The 21,239-nt window shown below is 48.2% G+C and overlaps 1 protein-coding gene across 1 annotated transcript in view; it reads left to right on the top strand.

Moving 5' to 3' along the window:
• Positions 1–21,239, top strand: part of LOC144827959 (uncharacterized) — a 1,280,260-nt gene that overhangs the window by 296,791 nt on the left and 962,230 nt on the right. Inside the window, exon 6 of the mRNA XM_078686117.1 lies at positions 9,780–9,815. Within this exon, the coding sequence (XP_078542243.1) occupies positions 9,780–9,815 (36 nt within the window). The remainder of the gene's footprint in view (positions 1–9,779; positions 9,816–21,239) is intronic.

Genomic DNA, 21,239 nt, shown 5'->3' with positions numbered 1-21,239 from the left:
ACGGTGCAAAATCTTGAGTTGGACTAGTCGAAGACGGGCCGGTATCGCGACCTCCTTGGGTGAGGAAATCGCAGATTGCCAGTCCTCGTCATCTAATAGTAGACCGTCTCTGGTCCAGACCTACCTTAAATGCGTTAACAGGGCAGACTGATCATTAATTAATTTCTTATAAATCAAAGAAATCGTGCTATCGGGCACATGTCCATCAAGTATCCGATCCTCCAACGGGGAAGTTTCCGGAATAACGGTCCCAACGGGGAAAACTGAGCCCAACGCATGACGAATCTGTAAATAGCGAAAAAATTCCTGATCACTCAAGTCATATTCCGCCTTCAGGACCTCAAAATTCTTAATTCTATCCTTAACCCAGAGATCGCCCACTCTACTGATACCAATCATATCCCATTTCTCAAAGCCTTTAGTCTGCCATAAACTTCCCAGCTTACAAGAATCGTACAAGGGGTCGCCCGGGTCAATCTCCCGCTCCACCCCATTGCCGCGTTCGCACAATTCCACACCTGCATGGCGATCGTGGTAGGACCAGTAAGCGTCCGAATTGCAGATCTAGAGTATAGCGCCCTATTATAGTTCCCTCCCGGTAAAAGCCACCTATCCATCTCAAATGCGGGATCCAAACCCGGACCATACATACCGTGATTAATTGCACTCAATTGAGAGGCCCAATAGTAACGCCTAATATCGGGAAGAGCAATACCGCCGTCATACCAGGGAAGAGTAAGTTTAGGGAGGGCGATACGGGCACGCCCATCCCAAATCAGCTGTCTTTGTAGACTCTCCACTTCCCGGAAGTATTTTTCCGGAACTGCGTCAAACGTATTCTGGAGCGCGTATAAAAATCGCGGTAAAGACATCATCTTGAAAAGGGTTGCTCGCCCGAGGGGGGACAAAGGAAGGCCGCGCCAGCCCACCACGTCAGAACGCAACCGTTGTAGCGGAGGGAGTAAATTACGTTCATATCTGGCTACGGGGTCCAAAGTGATTCAAATCCCCAAATATTTGAAACCCACTTGTGTAACCTGTATTGGACAACCACGCGGCAATGCAGGGGCGCCACCCGCGAGTACGTATATACAAGACTTGGACCAATTGATCACGAGGCCAGAATTGCGTCCGAATGAAATCAACACATCAAACAGCACGTTTAACGACTTTTCGAACGAAGTGAGGTACAACAGAATATCGTCCGCATAGAGCGAAATGCGATCTTCAAACTCAGGGGTCCACTGTATACCTCTCATCGATGGTTCCCAGCGCAACCATGCAGCCAGAGGCTCCAAGGCGAGTGCAAAGAGGAGGGGAGACAACGGACAGCCTTGCCGAGTACCCCTTCCAAGTGCGAAGGGACTGGATACCCGACCATTGACCACTACCTGTGCCAACGGAGCCTCATAAAGAAGTTTCACCCAGCTAATAAAGCCAGGACCAAAGCCGAATTTCGCCAGAGCGGCCCACAAATATGACCACTCCACAGTGTCAAAAGCCATCGTGGCGTCAAGAGAGACCAAGATGGCCGACTCCCGAAGATATGGGGCTCTCGCGAGAGCGCCGTGCAAGCGTCTCAAATTCAGTGCTGTGTTACGGCGCGGGATGAATCCGGATTGGTCCGGATGGATCAAGTCACTAATCACAATAATTAGACGGTTAGCTAGTACCTTAGCAAGGATCTTTGGCTCTGCATTAAGAAGCGAAATGGGTCTGTAGGACGTACAACAAGACCTTGGCTTCCCCTCCTTGTGAATCACAACTATCGATGCAAGACGCTGATCGTAAGGGAGGGAGCCAGTATCTCTCGATTCCATGAACATACCATGGAGATATGGTGCAATCCTATCCGGACGCAACTTGTACAACTCAATAGGGAGACCATTGGGACCCATAGCCTTTCCCGAGCGAAGAGAACGTATAGCAGTAGCTATCTCATCTACCGAAAGTGGCGCTTCCAGCAGCTCCCTGTCTGAGTCCGATAGGCACGGGAGTGAAATATCTCTCAACAATTGGTGAGTCCTCTTCAGGTCTAACAGAAACTTGTGAATAAACCTCATGAAAATGATCAGCGAAGCACTCAACTATCTCAACCGGGTCAGTCACACGCAGTCCATCAGGCCTCTCAATCACCGGAACCACTCGACTCGCTCTCTCTTTTCTGTCCAACCAAGCGATCAACTTCCCAGCCTTGTCCCCACATCATACAGCCGCCCCTGTCGCTCCCTACTCATGAGTTTAGCGGCATCAGCCACTAAGGCCCTATAATCAGACTGTTTGAGACCGAGGACATGAAGCTTGTCTCGGGTGACCCCCAACTCCAACTCTCCTTCCAGTTCAGTAATATCAGCCTCCAGTCGGACCACCGCTTCATTCCTGCTCTTTTTAGCACCAGCAATCAATGATAAGGCCTGTCCACGAAGGACCGTCTTAAATGCTTCCCATAATGAGACAGAAGAAGACACCGAGCCCTCATTCTCAAGAAAGTAGTGATCAAGGGACTTGACAAGTTCAGCACGGGTCTTAGGATTATGAAGATACCAGGGGTTAATCGGAGCCACTCGACCCCCAGTGCCCGGATTAATGTCCATATGAAGCCATACGGGAGAGTTATCCGAGATCCCCCTAGCTAAGTGCCTAATCTCTTTTATCAATGAGGCCTGTGCTGCCGGCATCAAAACATAGTCCAACCTAGACAAGCTGCCATGAACACCCGAATGGAAGGTAAACTGTGTCCGACCAGGGTGCATCACCCTCCAACAGTCAATCAAGCCCAAAGTTTCAAGGAATCCACTCAACCATGATTGGGACCTCACGAGATCTCGGGGGGGATGGTGGTCCTCCATACCAGAAACAACAGAATTAAAGTCTCTGCCCACGAGCAGCATACAGTCCGGGAGTCCCAGAACCACCCTCCCCAAATCAGAAACGGTCGAGGACCGCAAACCAGGGGGGACGTAGACAGATAGCAACGTGATGGTCTTCCCCTCCCACCTACCAGTGAGAGCAGCGTAACGCCCTCTATCCTCACACATTACATTGTCAACCTCCACGGGAAGGGAGATCCGAACAAGAATACCCAACCCCCTGGAACCGGAGGTGAAACCAGCATGGGCAGCAAGATGGTATCCCCACCTATTCATAGCATGACAAGTGTTCCCAATCAGATGTGTTTCCTGCAATAACACTACATCAGGGGAAAGACGTTTCAAATATTGCAATACCACACCCCGTTTTATCCTGTCCCCCAATCCATTAACATTCTAGCTTAGAAGTCTCAACCCCCTACCCCCACACTCGAAATGGCAGCAGAGCCCTCCCAACCCGCAGCGCAGCACCCAAATCAAACAATAATTCAATACGTTGCCTTGAAAAAGAACCAAAACACACCCCAAACACTTAAAGTCCCAGGAAACAAACGCCCCCCACCCTGCACCCCTGCGTTAGACTCAAAAGCCACCCCAACTTGCAGTGTGCCTGTCGCCCTAACATGAAACTAATCTACAAAAAGAAACCCAGAGGAGGAAAGAGTCCCACCCCCCCCGCCACCTCGGGGTATACACAGAAGTCTCAGTAATACAGGAGACGTCTAACCACAGTGACATAACATGAATAGTGTCAGGAACTCGGGAACACAGCTCATTCCTGGTCAGGTTGGCCACCCTCAGCTCCGCCGGAATGTTCCGTGCGATCTCGTCGCTCAGGCAAGGAATCAAGCCAGTCACTCACTCTGTCAGGGCGATCAAAGAAAAATGTCCGGTCCTCGTATTCAATCCGCAGCCGGGTCGGGAAAAGCATCGCATAGTTCAGTCCCATGTCCCTCAGTCTCCGCTTCACTTCTTGGAACTCCATCCTCTGTTTCTGAACAGATTGTGTGAAGTCCGGGTAGAAGCTCACAGTGGTATTCTCAAACTTCACCAGGCCACCCGTTCGCGATGCCTGCAGGATAGCGTCTCTAGCCCTGAAATAGAAGATTCTAGCAATAATTGGGCGCGGAACTCTATGCGCACGTTCAACGGCAAAGAATTTGCTGAGGCCTTTAGGAGCGAGATGTGTGAGGATGAGGTCTTCAACAAGGAGATCCGTGGAAGAGCCCGTGGAATTTTCTGGAACACCAATGGAACTTTCAAAATCCTCCAGTCGACGATTAAAGAGGTCATTAGAGGTCCGGAGAATACGTACCTCCGTTTGGAGGTCAGCGACATCCGTAGTGAGGCTGGAAGTCTTTAAGTCCAAAGATTTTACCTTCTCATTGGTCTTCGATAAATCCATTCTGATAATATTGAAGTCGATGGCCACTGTGTCTAGCTTGAGGGCGATGGCCTCATATTGTTGGTCCATAGAAGTCTTTATACCAGTGATGGCGCCCATGACGTCTTGCAGTGTAAGATCAGCCAACATGGCGGGGTCCTCGGTCACTTCACCCCGATTTCTATTCGACCCTCCGGGTGACACCTTAGGCTGGGTGTAGCGGTCCATGACGTTCGTTTGAACGGGACCACCTCGGAGAGGGGTCTTGGTTTTGCGTTTATCGCTGTCGGGTTGGCCCGCCATGGTGGGCGGCAAGCCCCCAGGAAGCGCCCTGGATCTGGTGAAAATGATTCGTGCGTTTTCACCCAATATTACTGATAGCAAGCCAGCGGGCACACGGCGTAGAACACCGGCACGCCGCCTTGGGCTCACAGTAAATCCAGAGTCCGGGCGCAACACATGCTATTGCTGCAGGATAGAGATGCGAGAGGGTGAAGATTAAAAAACGAAAGCGAAAGTAAACTCGGGGCACTCAGATCACCCGAGGCCCGGTGGTGTCCATGGGGCAGGCCTCAAAGGTTCAGAGTGTCATAAGTTCGGTTCCCAGAGTCAAAATCAATTTCTGAAAACAGCTCGTATGTCAGCTGGGTTGCGTCTTCAATAGCCCGTCGATGTTGGCAGGATAATATTCAGGATAGTTGCGGGAGGTGGCGAGGGTCTCGGGAGCCCTGGGCTCACGCGGCCATTTTGGATGCGCGCGTAGCTCCTCCCCAGAGACCTCAATCTTGTTTATAAACGGGTCTATATAGAGAGCAAAAAGCAGGGGCGCGCAAGGGCACCCCTGCCTAGTGCCTCTGCTAATGTCAAACGGTCTTGAGAATGAGCCAGATATAGATAAGGTAGCTTGGGGAGCAATATAGAGTGATTGAAGAGCATGTATAAAGTTTGGGCAGAACCCCTTCCAATGCAAGACTTTCCACAGGAACCCCCAGCTACCCTGTCAAACGCCTTTTCGGCATCCAACAGGATAGCACCGAGGTGAGGGAGGGAATTTTTGACCTCTCTTTTCTGGAGGACCCTTGTAAAATTTATTCCTCAGACCTACCTCGTTGGAATGGACACTGCTCTGACTTTGATTCGCAAAGAGGGAAATCTGCAGTTAGAAGTATCCAGCAGATTGAGGGGCAGATATAAGACCGTTTTCTGCTGTCACAAACGGGAATTCATCCTGTTTGCGACTGCTTAATTGGTCAGCCCCATGTACAAACCATAGTTTGCGAGTCACTAAACTATTAGCGACTCACAAAATATGTTTGCGACTCGCTATTAGGAAGGGGCATGCCAAGGGCGTCCCTTCCTAATAGCGAGTCTGACTGCAATGTATGATTATTTAGCGACCGCATTTGCAGTCGCAAAACAATTGCAGTTTACCACCCTTTTTCAAAAGGGTGGTAAGCCACTCGCAATGAGGAAGGGTTCCCAAGGGGACCCCTTCCTCTTTGTGAATGGGTGTGAAAATATTTTTTACGAGCAGACAGTGGTCCCAGGAAAAGTTTCATTTTTCTTTTTTAAATGCAGCCCATTTTCCTTCAAGGAAAACAGGCTGCTTTAAAAAAAAAAAGAAACTGCTTTATTAAAAAAGCAGTCAAAGACATGGTGGTCTGCTGACCCCAGCAGGCCACTGATAGACCTGGCACCATTGGCGTGGGTCTTCTTCCATTATTTGCGGTTGCCTCATGTATTTTTGCCCATGTTAGATGCTTTGGGCACTGTGCCACTGCTATCCAATGCCACAGTGTAAGTGCCCCCTATTGTAAATTGATGTATTAATCAGTGGTTCCATGTTTGGCTATTTGGTTTACTTGTCAGAACCTAGTCTAGTGCACTGAGTGTGCCCAGGGAGTGTAAATCCAAATGCTGCTAGTGGGCCTGCAGTGCTGGTTGTGCCACCCACAGAAGCAGGCTTGTAAAATGTGTCTAAGGTCTGACATTGCAGAGCCTGGTACTGTCATGCTGACTGGGCAAGTGTACCCACTTGCCATTCCCTAAACCTTCCCTTTTCTTCATATCAGTCACCCCTATAGTAGGCACAAAGGCATGGTGTATTGTAAGTATAAGGTAGGACAAGCCCTGATGTGTGTGGCATGTCCTAATAGTGAATTACAGCCATTTTCGTTTTTCACTATTGCAAGGCTAACTGTTCTCCATAAGGCAGAATGGGCAGTTAGATTATTACATGTTTATAATCCTAACAGACTCTCAGAACATGGTAGAAAATCGAGTTTAGTATGCCTGAACTCAGAATGATAAAAGACATCTGTTAGCGAAGTTGGATTTAACATTCTGTGTTTGCAAATACCACTTTTAGAAAAAAGGTATTTGCTTGTCGAAAAATTCAAACCTGCCTCTGCTAGGTTGTGTATTCCTTTGTCTGGTTTTGTGTGTGACAGGGCTGGGGGATTCCAAGAGACAGGATGAGTCACCCAGTGGTGAATAGAGAGATCTGCATCTAGATGGGAGGGAGGAGTTGCACCTGAACCTTGAATAGGGCTCGGCCTGCCTTCTACAATACTGGCTCCACCTCCTGGGGAGCGGCTGATGTCTCTGCCCTGCACACTGAAAGAAGAGAAGGAGTCATGTAAACAAAGTGCTCCAGGACTGTACTTGCCTTCCACAATGCTGGCTCCACCTCCTGTGAAGCGCCTGATGTGCCTGCCCTGCACTGTAAAAGGAAAGGAGAAGTCTGGTAAACAGAGTGCTTCAGAACTGGTTTGGACTGGGCAAAGGCACCTCTCCCCTCAGAGAATAAAGGATTTGAGAGAATAAATATTGGGACCCTGATCCCATGAAATTAGGTCACTTTTGGACTACAAGAAGAAACCTTTACTGAGGAGACGAACCTGAAGAAACTGAGGAGAGACTATTACCAAGCAGAAGTGCTGCTTGGGGGATTGGCCTGCAGTAGTTGCCTTACTGCCAAAGGAAGGAGAAAGGAACTTTGTGTACTTTACTTTCAACTTGTGAAGGATCTCCAAGGGCTTGGAAAAGAGCTTCCTGCTGAAGTCTCAGGGACAACAGACTTCAACCCCCAGATCCCCAGAGTTCTTGTGGAAGCGCCTGCTACTATTTTGGGCCTTCTGAGGAACTGCGTGTTGCAAGGAGCTGGAAGCGCTACTCAACGAGAAGGAGCGTGTCGCCGTCGCTGGGTCTGATGTCGCAACTCCGAAGGAGGGTGTCGCCGCTTGAACTGTCGCACTGCACCGCATCGGAGAGAAGTGTGCCGCAACGAAGAGGAAGCGTGTCGCCGTCGCTGCTGCTGCCGTCACAACTCCGAAGGAGGGTGTCGCCGCTATTGCTGTCGCCTTGCACCGCATCGAGAGAAGAGTCTCGCAACAAGGTCGGAGCGTGGTGCCGTCTCTGTGCCTGCCGTCGCAACTCCGAAGGAAGGTGTCACCTCTGGAACTGTCGCACTGCACCGCATCGAAGAAGAGCACATTGCATCCCCGAGAAGCGTGCCGTCGTCAGAGCTGCTGCTATTGCATCGTAGATGTCGCCGCTGTAGTTGTCGCATCGAGCAGAAGCTTCATGCATCGTGGGAGAAGAGTGTCACCGCTGGAGCTGCTGCCGTCGCATCATCAGGGTGTCGACGCTGCAGTCCACGCATCGAACCCGGAACTTCTCGCATCCCTGGAGAAGCGTGCCGCATCTGGATGATCTTCACGTTTTTATTTCTTTGCACCTGAACTTTGCCGCATTTCCCTCGCTGCGACATTGCTTGTCGTGGAAACGCAACCAAACGTACATTGACGCAAAGTGTTGCATCTAAGAACTGAACTGAACTTAGCTTAATCTACCAACTTAAAGTAACAGTATTTTGTATTTTTGTTGTTTATGGTCTTGTGGTAACTCTATATAAAGTATACCTATTTTTTATATAAAGCCTGTGTGGTGTCCATTTGTAGTGTTGTCACTGGGTTACTGTATGTGGTCACAAATGCTTAACACACCACCTCTGAGGTAAGCCTGTCTGCTCGTATCAAGCTACCAAGGGGGTGAGCAGGGGTTATTTTAGGAGTGTAATCCCCTTATCCTGACTAGAGGCGAGGGTCCCTATTTGTCACAAGTACCTACCTGTGCCAACTAGAGACCCCCAAATCGACCAGCCACCATCCCTGTGAGTGCTAGCCAGTCCCAATAGGGTTGCAAATTGCGACTGTCTCATGAATATTAATAAGGCATGTAATTTGCGACCCCATTAGGAATCGCAAACAGTGTATGAGACACTGTTGTACATTCACTTTTGCGTTTTGCAAATTGTGAGTCGCAATTCAATGCAATTTGCGACTCACAAATGTGAATGTACATACATCTGGCCCTAAGTTGCATACCTTCACGGTTACTCTATCTGCACATTCCTCACCACTCTCTCGCCTACCCTTTATGTGGCACAGATTTTCAGGATTTAATAAGGGTCCTTGTTAGACTTAGCAGTCAGCCAGCTACCATTACATTTTTCTGCTATTTTCCAAGTCTTTGGAATGGAAAGAAATAATGATTTATGTGAAGTCAGCATACTGCGATGGCATTTTTATGCTGTTCTGTCTTGTCATCTCCAGAAGTATGTTGAAATTGGATGGTTTGAAGTTGCTCCACCTGTTGCTACTACTTGAGTTTCTGGATCCACTTTAGTGCATGGGGAGATTGACAAGGTGAGGGATCAATAAAGGCCCGAGGACTAGTTTGGCGGTGCAGGACCGGGTCTGCCCCACCGCCGCACCACCAACCCATGGTGAGGCTGTGTGCCAGATTAGGAGTTTCCACCTGCCTGCTGGGCTTTTTTGGTAGTTCACATGGAGGTGCCTCTAAAAACCAGCACCAAAATGGGAACAACAAAAATTATTTTTGTACTGCATGGACTGAAAAGTCCATGTCGCTCAGGAACTGGTGTGCATTTACACAGAGAAGTACATGTTGTGCCTCCCTGTGTGCATCCACAGGGCGCAGAGGCACAGGATTCCTCTCTGCCAGGGTTTTCATATAGGAGAAACTGCCATGAAAACCCTGGCGGGTAGGAAACTCCTAATATACTTGGCGGAACTGCGGCAATCGCACCAAGCATATTGATGTCCTACACAGCCGCAACACCCCAGCAAATGGAGGTTCCCTGGTGGCTCGAAGGGACTGTGGTTATCCTACTGCCCAACTCATAAAAGGGCGTGGGTAGACCACCACCGCCAAGACCCACGAACCTGGTGGTCCTCGGACCGTCAGACTCGTAATTAGCTATGTAACGAATCTGCTGTTAGAGTATCCACTAGAAATAGTCTTACTGGAAGTAAGTAACCCATTGTTTATTTCTTTAAATCCATTGATTCCTAGACAATGAGAGTTTATTGTACGGAGCTCAGACAGTCCTTCTGGCTAAGGGCCAGGATTTGCGTTGCATTTGAGAAAATGTTGCAGAACGATATATTTTGTTTGTAATATGCAGTATCACTTTTAAAGTTGTTATTTACTCTCTACAGGTTCCCCCAGCAAAAGAGGCGATCGTACGAGAGAAGGTAAATACACTGGCCTGTTTAAATATTGGTTCCGGTCCCCTACAGTAAGATATGTGCACTCTTGATTTGTGGAAATCATTTATATTCTTATTTTCTACATGTTTTCTAAAGAACGGTGTTTGGGAGAACGGGTTATGCCGTACTTGAGACAGTTGGGGTAGAGTACGCAGTAAAGCAAAACTGGGAGGAAACTATAATGTCTGATATTGTACAGTGTATGTTATTTAAAACTGTCCTCTTTTGTTGTAAAGGGATGAAGAGTACCAACTCTAAAGTAAGCTGTGTGCACTGTTGGACATATAAATTGATGAGACGTGTTCTGTTCGGTGCCATTGGGTTCTCTCTGTTGTATAAAGTGTAGAAACTCTCTGTCCATGTGCGGGATCCTGGAACATACATTTTCCCTAAAATGTATTTTCCAACTAACCAAAGAAATAGAAAAACAATGCCTGACAACATTCACTGTTTTAATTGAACTAATTCCCTGCTTATACAGTACATTTGTCTAATACACCACTTAAAGAAGAGCTCACAAAATAAAGCGGAAATTGTGCCCCAGTCCTGGGATTTTGCTCTCTGCAACACACATGTTTTTCACTCCATGAATAAAAAGTGAAGCTTGTAATGTGTGAGCTGTTCTGTTCAGGAACATTTTGTGCTGTTTCTTGGTAGTTTTCTTGCCTGTTCCAGCTGGAGCTTCAAATACTACTTTCCGTGCTTAGCCTTAAAGTGTTGTATCAGAGTTCAGGCACTTGGCTCACTGATAATTTCTGGTCTTAAATCTTGGAAATGACCCAAATTTTAACCAGTGAGGTCAAGGTGCTCTGAACTCTACTTACCCCGAGGCTGCCCTAGTACAGACTTGTATTGCATATCTTGCGTGCTAGGAGTCTGCTATGAGTTCTGGTGATTTTCCTTATTGCTGCTCCTAGTGTCGGATTGGGGTCACAATTAGGCATGGGCAACCCTTAAATAAGTGGCCCACATTCCCTGATTTCACCCATATATAAAACAGCATTTTTCTATTCTCATTGGTCTCCTTTTTGGTACGAGCATTCGAGACCTCTTGTAAAGTATATACTTATTATATACTTATATGTGTATGTACTTTGTGGGCTCTGGTGATCAGCCCTAGGACTGATCTGCTTCCGCTAAGGGACTTTTTTTCTGTTCAACTGCCTCTATATAACTGTCTTGATAAACGACCACCAGAGGTCAGTAAAATACCCAAATCACTTTAGCATTCTCTAGATTCCAGTCCGTAGAAATTATCTTCCATGAGCACCCGTAGACAATAATATTTTTTTCAAATCTTGTATTTCCAGTTATATGACCACCGAAGGCACTGATTTTAGATTAAAAACAGAGCTTAGGACTATACCATTTCCCGCGGAAAGGCAATGTTTCTCTACATGTTTTTTCCATACCTGCCGTGTAACACAGTTTGGTGATTCCTTTCCCTCCATGTTAAAGAACAGTAGAAGTTTCAGCACCCAGGCTAAGGTGCTGCATAGCTAAATACATATAAGGTCCCAAAGGCGAGACCGATTGTATTGCAAATGCTTTTTAGAGAAATGTTTGCTAAATTACACATTTTAAAGCTCAACTCAATCAACCAATCAATCAGGGATTTATGAAGCGCGCTACTCACCCCTGAGGGTGTCATGGTGCTGGGGGCGTTATTGTGCAGCTCCTTCTAATCCAAAGAGCTAGGTCTTGAGGCTGTTCCTGAATGCTTTGAGAGTGGGGGCTTGTCTGATGCTGGGCGGAAGTTCGTTCGAGGTCTTTGCCGCTATGTCGGAGTAGGCTCTTCCTCCTGTTTCGCAGATGCGAGCGATATTGGCCAGGGCGAGGTCGGCAGAGGGTAGGCTTCTCTTGGGTGCGTAGAAAGATACTCTTTCATTAAGGTATCGGGGTCTGGTGTTGTGGAGGGATATGTAGGTGGGAGAGAGAAGTTTGAAAGTCAATCTCTTCTCTACAGGGAGCCAATGTAGGTCTCCTAGGTGTTGGGTGATGTGGTCTTGTCGTGGGATGTCGAGGACGAGTCTGGCAGCGGTGTTCTGGATGCTCTGGAGATTGCGGGGTAGGGATTTGTTGACTCCGGCGTAGAGGCAGTTTCCTTAATCCAATCTGCTTGTTATGAGTGCAAGGGTGATGGCCTTTCTGTATTGGGGGTTTGTCCATTTGAAGGTCTTGCGGAGGATGCGGAGGGTGTAGAAGCAGGTGGAGGAGACAGCTTTTGATCAGTCAGGTAATGATGAGGGAGAAGTCGAGTATGATGCCGACGTTGTGGGCGTGGTCATGCGAGGGTTGCTGAGGACTGTGCGCCAAAATGTGTTGTCCCAAGCGGAGGGGGTAGATCCAAGGATGAGGACTTCTGTTTTCTCCGAGTTGTGCTTCAAGCAGCTGCTGCTCATCCAGGATGCAATGTCTTTCATTCCTTTCTGGAAGCTGAGTCTCGTGGTGTTCAGTTCCTTGGTAAAGGAGAGGATGAGTTGGGTGTCGTTGACGTAGGCTACTATGCTGAGTCCATGATTTCTTACGATGGCGGTGAGGGGGGCCATGTATATGTACGAAAACAAGGGGCTGAGCGTTGATCCTTACGGTAATCCACAGCTGATCTCTATGGGTTCAGGGAGGAAGGGCGGGAGTCTGATTCTTTGGGTTTGGCCGATGAGGAATGAGCAGATTCAGTCTAGGGCAGTTCCCTGTAAGTCGGCGTCGTGGAATCTGGCGGTGAGTTTGTGGTGGGAGATGGTGTCAAAGGCTGTTATAGACTGTGTCATAGCGCCAAAAACATTGGTGAAGGCTAGAAGCACTGCCTTTTGGCTGGTCAAGTGAGGTGAAATAAAGTGACCGAAAGGCCACAACTCACGATGTGGCTATGCTTGCCACATGCCCGTTATTTAACCAGCATTACTCGTATTTCAATGTCCTGGTCGTAGGAAAATGATGAAAATCGCCTAATGCTGATATTTTCTCCTCTGATCAATAAGTACTTTAGACAATAAACATAAGGTGAACGGAGTTTAACATGTGGTCTAAATCTGCTTTAAAGCTCCAAGACAGATCATTAAAAACTAAACAAAGGCAGACAACCCATGTCAAGAAGGACATTTTTATTATTCTATAAAGAATCATCTTTTATTATTATTCCAGCCTTTGTAGACTCTTAAAACATTAGCAAACAGAAGATTCTTTTCTATTCAATTTGAGCATGAACTCAGCCCAAGGGCAGCTGTTATATGAGCACCAGCCACATTACAGGAGACAAAATTAATTTTCATGTTAGGCCTTGGCAATGAAGTCAATTGCCAGAATCACAGGATGTTCAGCTAAGGCTGGCACTCAACCCTATTTCCGAATTCAGCAGCTCTGATACTAAAATTACATCCCCTCAAGTTCTCTCTCTGAGAAAGATGCCTCGCAGCAAGGCCTATGCAAACATATAACCCCCACCAAGTCCTGAAAGACTCTGGTGCTGAGGTGCCAACAACAGGCCACCAGCGGGCCCTTTCACTTACTCTTCCACCTCCCCAGCTAAGTATAGCCTTAAGGCAATGGCCTGGCAGGGGAGGGGTAAAGTAAAGCAAAGAGCGGCTGGTGCTCCAGGGGAGCTGAGGTGATAATGGCCCAACTGCCACATAAGCTGCTCCCAGCTAGGCACCTCAGTTTAACAGCACAGCAGGGAAGTTAGACACTGCTTCTGAGCCTCTGCCCGGCCCCACGGGGCCAAGCTAAAGTCTGCAGTGGCCAGAATACTGACAGAGTGGCGCTGCTGCAAGCTACCGCCTCTGAGCCTGCCTGCCCATGGTGCGGGCTCCACAATACAGTGGCCGGGTGGGGTAGAAACAATAAGGCTCTGTTGGCCGGTTGATAGAACTAACTGAAACCGGCCAAGAGGTGACCCTTAGGCACCGGCCCATCGGCAAATGCCCAACTGCCCGCTTTCCCAATCTGATGCGGTCTGCTCCAATTGACTGGATCTGGGTTTGCACAGGTGGAGTCTCTGGTAGCTGACTCAATCATTGGTCCACCCTAAGAGTGAAGGGACTCCATGCGTGCTCGCACCTCCTCAATTGGAGCAGGATGTCTACCACTCATTTTGAACACCCAGGACTGTTGCAAGGATCCTGCTCATACACAGAACTGTGCACAGAGATCTAGGACATCAGTGAATTGTGGTGCACCAGAAACTCACCTCAGTACCTAGAAAAACCCCAACCAGCTAGTATCAGTGTCACATTAGCTCTTCGTCCTATAGCAAAGTAACCAATCATTAGACAACCTAGAACATGCGACTTAGGACCATCTCAGGAATGGTGGGAAGTGAGAACACTCTTTCGTTATACTCTCATACCAGTCCACAACAGGAGTAAATAAGAGACACGGTAAGGTAAAAATATTTATTTTAACAACGTGATCTCAGGTGCCGTATATTAGCCAACATAAGAAGACAAATGATAAAAATAAATATAGTCAGCATTGTTACAATTCCATAAATTACAAAAGGAGAAATCATATTACAATGATGGTGAAAACAGGTCTTATAGCGCCTAGTTTTAACACCCTCCCTATATAGGAACTATGGGGCATATTACCAAGAAGGGCGATAGGCGAATATTGCCGCATTAGCGGCCATTTTCGGCCAATTCAATCGCCCTGTTAACAAGCTGTTGCTAACAGCAGTTAGCGACAGCTTGTAGGCGATAGTGAGCGGTTTGGGCCCGCTTTGCATGTTAGCGATATTTATCGCTAATGACATGCAAAGTGGGCATACCCAACTTGTTAGCGACTGACAGCAGTCGCTAACGTCGCTATCGCCTATTAGCAAGGCAGGCGTAGCAATGGAAATATTCACGCTAAGCGCAATTATCTCCAAATACTAACACCTGCCCAGACCAGTTCTTAGCCATGTTATCCAATGGGAGGTGGATAACATGGCTAAGAGCATTTCGTCGCTAATGCGTGAATATCGCTGTATTCTCAGCGATATTCATGCATTTCGCTGCTATCGCCTGCATTTTTATCGCTTTTGAGATAAACCTTGCTAATAGCGAGTTATCTCAGCGATAAAAACCGGTGATGCGCGGCGATAAAAATATTGCTGCTAACTCTACTTAGTGATAAATATCGCTATTTGTTGGTAATATGCCCCTATGTATTATAAACTAAAGAAGGTCTCTTAAGCTTGTTTGGGGGACCCCATTACCTTTCCACTCAGTAAGAATAAATCACATCTGGATCAGCATAAGCTCTCTGCATTCCAGGAAACGGAAATCTTCCAAGTGTGTGAAATCATGGCAACTGTGGAATAATAAGGGTGCCAGAATCTCAGTTGGCTCACAGCTGCCAAATTGTTGTGTCTATAAACGTTAGCCGATTATGTCGAACAACAGCTACCATGTTATGATAACCTTGATGGCTTCAGCACTCACTGTGCAGACTAGGGGCACGATGTAAGTCTAGAAATGTCGAAAACAAACCTTTTCCCATGTGTAGACCTTCACGAAGCCTAACTTACAAAAACAGCTATTTGCAGTGTTGTGTGCAAAAGCGGCAAAAGTTAAAATGGCGTTTAAACTTCTAATAAGCCATACTAACATAACATGCGTGCAAAGCAGGCCTTCAGCCACACTACACCCTCCCTTGATGGGAGAATGCACAATAAAGGGGTAAAGATTCATAGAATGCAGAGTTCAAGTTCGAATGAAACAGAACCAAGTTCAGATATTTTGCCAAACTTGATAATTGGGAGTAATAATCCGAATTAAAAAGTAACCAAGTCAGTAAAAACATCCACGGATGGCCATGGTGTGAAGAATACCTAAAATAAAAGTAAAAAACATTCATACATCAGTGGAAAAAAGTTCACGAGTTCAGTACGTGTCTATGGAGAATAAAAAAATGTCACTTCAATCCAATAGCGTATAGGCACTGTATGTCGCAACTGCCTCCAACAGGAAGTAGTTGTTTTCATCTGTGAACATTTCAGCCATCCAATTCAGTAACGGAAATGAACATGTTCTTCAATAGCCGGAGCCTCTAGCACCATCAGAGGACAACTCGGGCTTACTTCAAGATAACTGCGTGCCAGAAAGTCATTGACCGCAGTCCATATGTTCCAATTGCCCAAGACCCCACACGCCACACTCCGAGTCGCCAGAGGCAGCGATCCATAGTATTCTAGCATCCGGTTACGAAGCTGGAGCAGCCGGGGCAGATCGTCGTGGGGCACAGAATGTGCATCCATTTTGGAGTAAACAAATTAACAGCAGTATGCACGCTCCCCGAGCGAGAATTAATGGGAAACCGCCGAAGACACTTGAAAAAAATCGAATGAAAAAATGCTGGGATCACACCAAATATAGCTTTGAATGAACAAGGCCAGAACTTACTACTTTAAAAAAGTGTGCCAGGCCCGTGGTTGACGAGGCATAAAGATTGTGTGAATCAAAGCACCAAAATGCAGGGGCAGACTGCATTTAATAAGGCATGTACCTCAGTACCAGTGTTTGCAACGTGAAGGACGAATGTTTCACGCGCAGATGTAAGGGCGACTTCCTTCTGGGACAAAAGAGCTCTTATTCGACTCATCTTGTTGAACTCTGCTTTCAAGGTCGGTATAGAAGGCCAGATGGAAACATAGAGCCTACCATGTGGAGGAGGAAACAGGACATTCTTAGAGCAAATTAGTTGGGAAACCGTAACAATATACGGAATACTAGCAAGCATACCTCAGCAATCTTCATTATTCAATAACAAATAACTACAGTTTGCAAGCAACGTGAAAGTTGGTGTAATAGCCGGGCCGGGGGTACCCTTCAAAACACACGCAAGATTCGGTGCCAGTACATTACAAGGACCGTGCAATTGCAGAGTGATCTGGTGTGGATGTGCAGTCTTCACCTTTTAAATAAACTTCCTTTCCTTCTCTCAAGTACCTATATGTAAATGGGAGATTCCAGACTTCATGAAGATAAGCACCACCTAAAGGTTCAAATCTACCTATGGCATAGTGTTTCATACATGACTCAAATTTAAACAGGGGAAAAGGCAAAGTTATTAACCCATGGATGAGCCAAACTTCCGAATTTGACTCGGCCACTGAAAATGGTAACGGCTCCAGTTTTTCAATATGCAGCAGTGAAAATGAGACATCTTTCATTGACATAAATTGTTGTTTAACAGTCAAATTAAAAGGTTAAAATAATGAAGTCATGTTCATGTAATCCCAAGGCACCTTCCCAGATTTTAACGTTTGAAGAGTCCAAGCAAACTGCATAATAGAACGCAACTGATTTTGTCCATGGTACAGAAATGCAACATCTTCTTGCACAATATCAACAACAGATGAAACAATGTTATCTAATGTGTAAATACGGGAAGAAAGGGTGTTAATGCTATTATCTACAATGGCAAGCACTTTTTCTAAATTGGCCTGATCAGTAGCTCTGAGCCTAGGAGCAGCTTCAATTTGGGACAGTTTCCAAACCTTGTTGTAAGCAGCATATATCCATCTTTTTGATCTGCCTGCTGCAAGACCTTTTACAAAATCATTCAAATCAACGGCAACAGTCAATTTAGACAAATGTGATTTAACCAATGCTAAGGTAGAGTGCTTGAGCCAACTCTGACACAACTTGCCGACAGAATAGTTGGTGACCTGTCAGAAATGGGATTTTTGGTTGGCTAAGGCTTGCGCCAAAGTCAGGCAGAAACCACCAATCCTAAATTAGGGTAAGGAAGTCACACGCCAAGATAACCCCTGCTCACCCCCTTGGTAGCTTGGCACGAGCAGACAGGCTTATCCCGGAGGCGATGTGTAAAGCGTTTGCGCCCGCACCCACCAGCAACAACATCCCAGGCCCCCCACAAAAGGAACTCCACACAAGGTATATGTAAAAATAGCCTTTGTATTACAAAACACATTAAAATCATAATCACAGGGTGTACATTGTGCCAACTGGCACTGGCAATATTTACAAGGGATTATATGTACACAGGACAGGGCCACACGGGCCACTGTCAGGAATAAGCACTTGGTAAAGAAATAACACTTTTAGAACTTAGAATACAATACTTGTAGGCCTAGAACTTAGAACATAGAGCCTATCGGACAGTACCTTCCGTCCTGGTTGCGTTGGATAATGCGAGTGATCTCCTAAGTAGGCTTGAGCGGGCGGCCGACTGGCTACAAGCGTTTGTCTGGGGCGACCAACGTGTGGGGCTCAGAGGAGAAGGGGGCAGGGTGCGGGCGGCCCAGCGAAGCGGCGTGGCTCAGAGGAGAGCGGCGCGGCTCGAGGCTTGGACGGGCGGCCGGGCACGAGCTGCCGAGGGGAGTGAGCAAGGCACACTTCAGGCGAGGCCCCAGTGGCCCAAGGAGATCAGACAAGTCCCAGCAATTTTGTCAGGGAAGGCACAATAGAGTCCACTGGTCCTGGGACTCTGGTCTGGGGGCGAGCTCAGTATCAAGCCCTTGGAGATAGTTTTACACCAAATAACCATGTTGCACACAACCAGTAAGCCCTGGTAAGCAGTAGTCCCACCTACGCAACCCTAACCACCTTAGGAAAATGTTACGCAGGGAACCAGGACCTCACTAGCACCACCTGTACTAGCAAGAACAACCACCTAAGTATCACAATACCTGTAGGGGTATAAGCACATAACACATGATGCATAACATACATTCAGAGGTGTAGGGAACAAGGCACATGATGCATGTACAACACATTCAGAGGTGCAGCAAAGAACACTTCGCAGAAATCATATTAGCATGAACTTATAACTATACCCAGGCCAACTGGCCTCACTGGGGCTAGGACGCTCTGTGTCCCAATGTCAGGGCAGGCTGCAGGTAGCCAAGAACACCTAAACGTGGCAGCTGCCCACAAAGTGCTGGGCAGCTGTAGATGATGGGGCCAACGTGGGAGCCTTTTCTGGGCTCTAAACAACAGAATGGCCCTCTGAGCCTCTCTCAGGGCTCTAGAACAAATAATGTGGGCTGTGAGCCACTTGGGCTCAAACAAACAACTGTGGCGTCGTTGGAGTCCCTCCCTGGGGGACTCGATTTCACTGGGTGCCCTCTTGGAGCCACGGGGCTCCGTGAACAATAAGCGCCTTCTTGAGTCCCTCGTGGGCTCTTAAAACAAATGCGGCGCTGGGAGCCTCTCGGGCTCATGAATAAACGGGGGGGGAGGGTTGGTGGAGTCCCTCTCGGGGGACTCGCGATCGTGAACTGCCCCCTGAGCCTCTCGGGCTCCGACTCAATAGGTGGAGGGGTTGGTGGAGTCCCTCTCGGGGGACTCGGCATCAGGGGAGGCCCCACGGGCCTCTGAGCACCCAGGCGCTCGCGCTGGAGGGGAGGGGCGAGCACCGGCAATGTGCCCCGATGCCCCTCCTCTCCTTTCCTGCACTCACCGGGTCTGTGGACGCGCCGGTCTCTTCTCGCTCTCCGGGGCTCTCCCTCACTCCTGGGGGCCCCGGGGGGGAGACGGCAGTTTCTCGGGGGGAAGCAGGGGCGCGGAGTAGGCTCCTGCCGCTCCCTGCCTTGTCGTGCTCTGGGGGCCGGACTCCCAAACCTCTCGGGCTGGCAGCCAATGACGGCGCGGCCCGGGGAAAACGTCATCAGGGAATCCCGGGCCGGCAGCCAATCCTAGCGCGGCCCGGGGAGGACGTCACAAGGGGTCCCGGGCCAGCGGCGGTGAACTCGGGGGGATGACGAGGGGTAGGCTCCCTCGAGAATACGGGCAATAAGGAATTAAGCGAGGTAGGCACTCGCTGGGGGTCCCAGAGATCTTCACGGTATGGGAAAATGCTGGGTGGGCACTGGCTTGACAAACAAAGCGCTCTCAGCGCTGCAGCATAAATGAAGCACTCCCAAGCGCTAGAGGGTAAGAACCAGCGCTCCCAAGCGCTAGGTAGGAGGAACAGCGCTCCCAAGCGCTGGGGGCCAAAGGAAAGCGCTAGGCACGCAGAAAAACGGCAAAGTCCTTCAGGGGTCCAGGACCTCGGTAGTCCAGGGGCTGGGCAGGGCCCAGGGAGGCAAGCCGTCCCCTGGGCCCAAGCAGCAGCATGCCCCTGGTAGATTCGAGTTGAGAACAAGAACATTTTCATGGGGTCACAGCCCCTCTTTTATACACCTTTTCCCTTTGTCTTCAGGTGCAGGGTGGGGGGAGAACCAGTCGCAGCTGGTTTTGGAGCACTGTGTTTACCTCAGCCACCCTTTCCATTCACCAGGCAGGCTAGGGTCATCAGTCGCACCACAGGGGGCAGAGCCAGCATTGTGTGGGAAAAGCCCAGCCCTATTCAGGACCCAGGTGCAGCCCCTCCCTCACATAAGCATGCTAATCTCTCCATTCACCACCGGGGCAGACCCACACAGACTCCGGGAGCCAGGCTCCCCAGCCAGCTTCAGCCAATCACGCGCCAGCATACTCACTGCACAGACAGTCACACGTCTAGAAGTAGCACTTCCATACTAGACACATACACGCCGCTCACACCATCTCGCAGCATTCAATCACACGAGTCCGCACATACCAGACTCGAGCCTGCACACCCCACGCATCAGGAACTACCAGGGACACATACATTCCCCATGCATTCCTATGGGAGGGCAGCGCTATCGCACACACGCACTCAGGGAGCGCACGCACTTTACAGTGCGCCACATTGTCAAAGTGCGCAAAGACCAGAAATCACTATAATTCAAGGCAAAAAGTTCAGGGGTGAACCTGCCAGAAGGGCCAAATCCAACATGAGCGAATGTTGATTCTCGAATCGGGGATCTACTCTAACCTCTGTATAGCCAGGGGTCAGACCCAGAAAACGGTGCTGGCAGGAATCTGCACTTTTTTGCCATAGCAACCAGCCTTCGGGATTAATGCTGGAAACATTAAAAGAGGAATTTCTCAACAGGGCTTGTAATGCACTAAGGGAAGTACTGGTGTAATTCTTCCAATGGGGATATTCACCCAAATCAGGAAATGAAGGAGCATTTCATTTTTTAGAAGAAGCCAATCCAAAGCAGGTGGTTTGTGAGATAGTAGCATTCAGAAACACCATATAGTTCGGGATGAGACATGCACGATGCAAAGCCTCTGTGCCGTGCACTTGCCAACTTTTAGAACCCCAAACAGATTTAAGATCAACAGTATCTTTCCACAGTTCATAGCCCCCAATAGCCAAATAGTCAAGAAAGGACTTCGAATACAGTAATTTTGTGTGGGTAAGTCTAACCTTGGAAGAGGACTTCTCAGTCATCTTAAAATAAAATGCATCAGGGTTTGATTGATCAAAATCAGTAAAATAAGAAAACTTTTTAAAAAGAGTTTTGGAGCTGCCTTCGACAGGTGCGGGACAATGTTCCCACTGTGTGTAGTTTACCACATTTCTAAACGTGTTAGCTCTATTCAGAAA

The sequence above is a fragment of the Lissotriton helveticus genome, chromosome 4_1 (assembly GCF_964261635.1).
Source record: "Lissotriton helveticus chromosome 4_1, aLisHel1.1, whole genome shotgun sequence".
Taxonomy (NCBI): domain Eukaryota; kingdom Metazoa; phylum Chordata; class Amphibia; order Caudata; family Salamandridae; genus Lissotriton; species Lissotriton helveticus.
The sequence above is the reverse complement of the archived record's forward strand: the minus strand, read 5'-3'. Positions and strand labels throughout refer to the sequence as shown.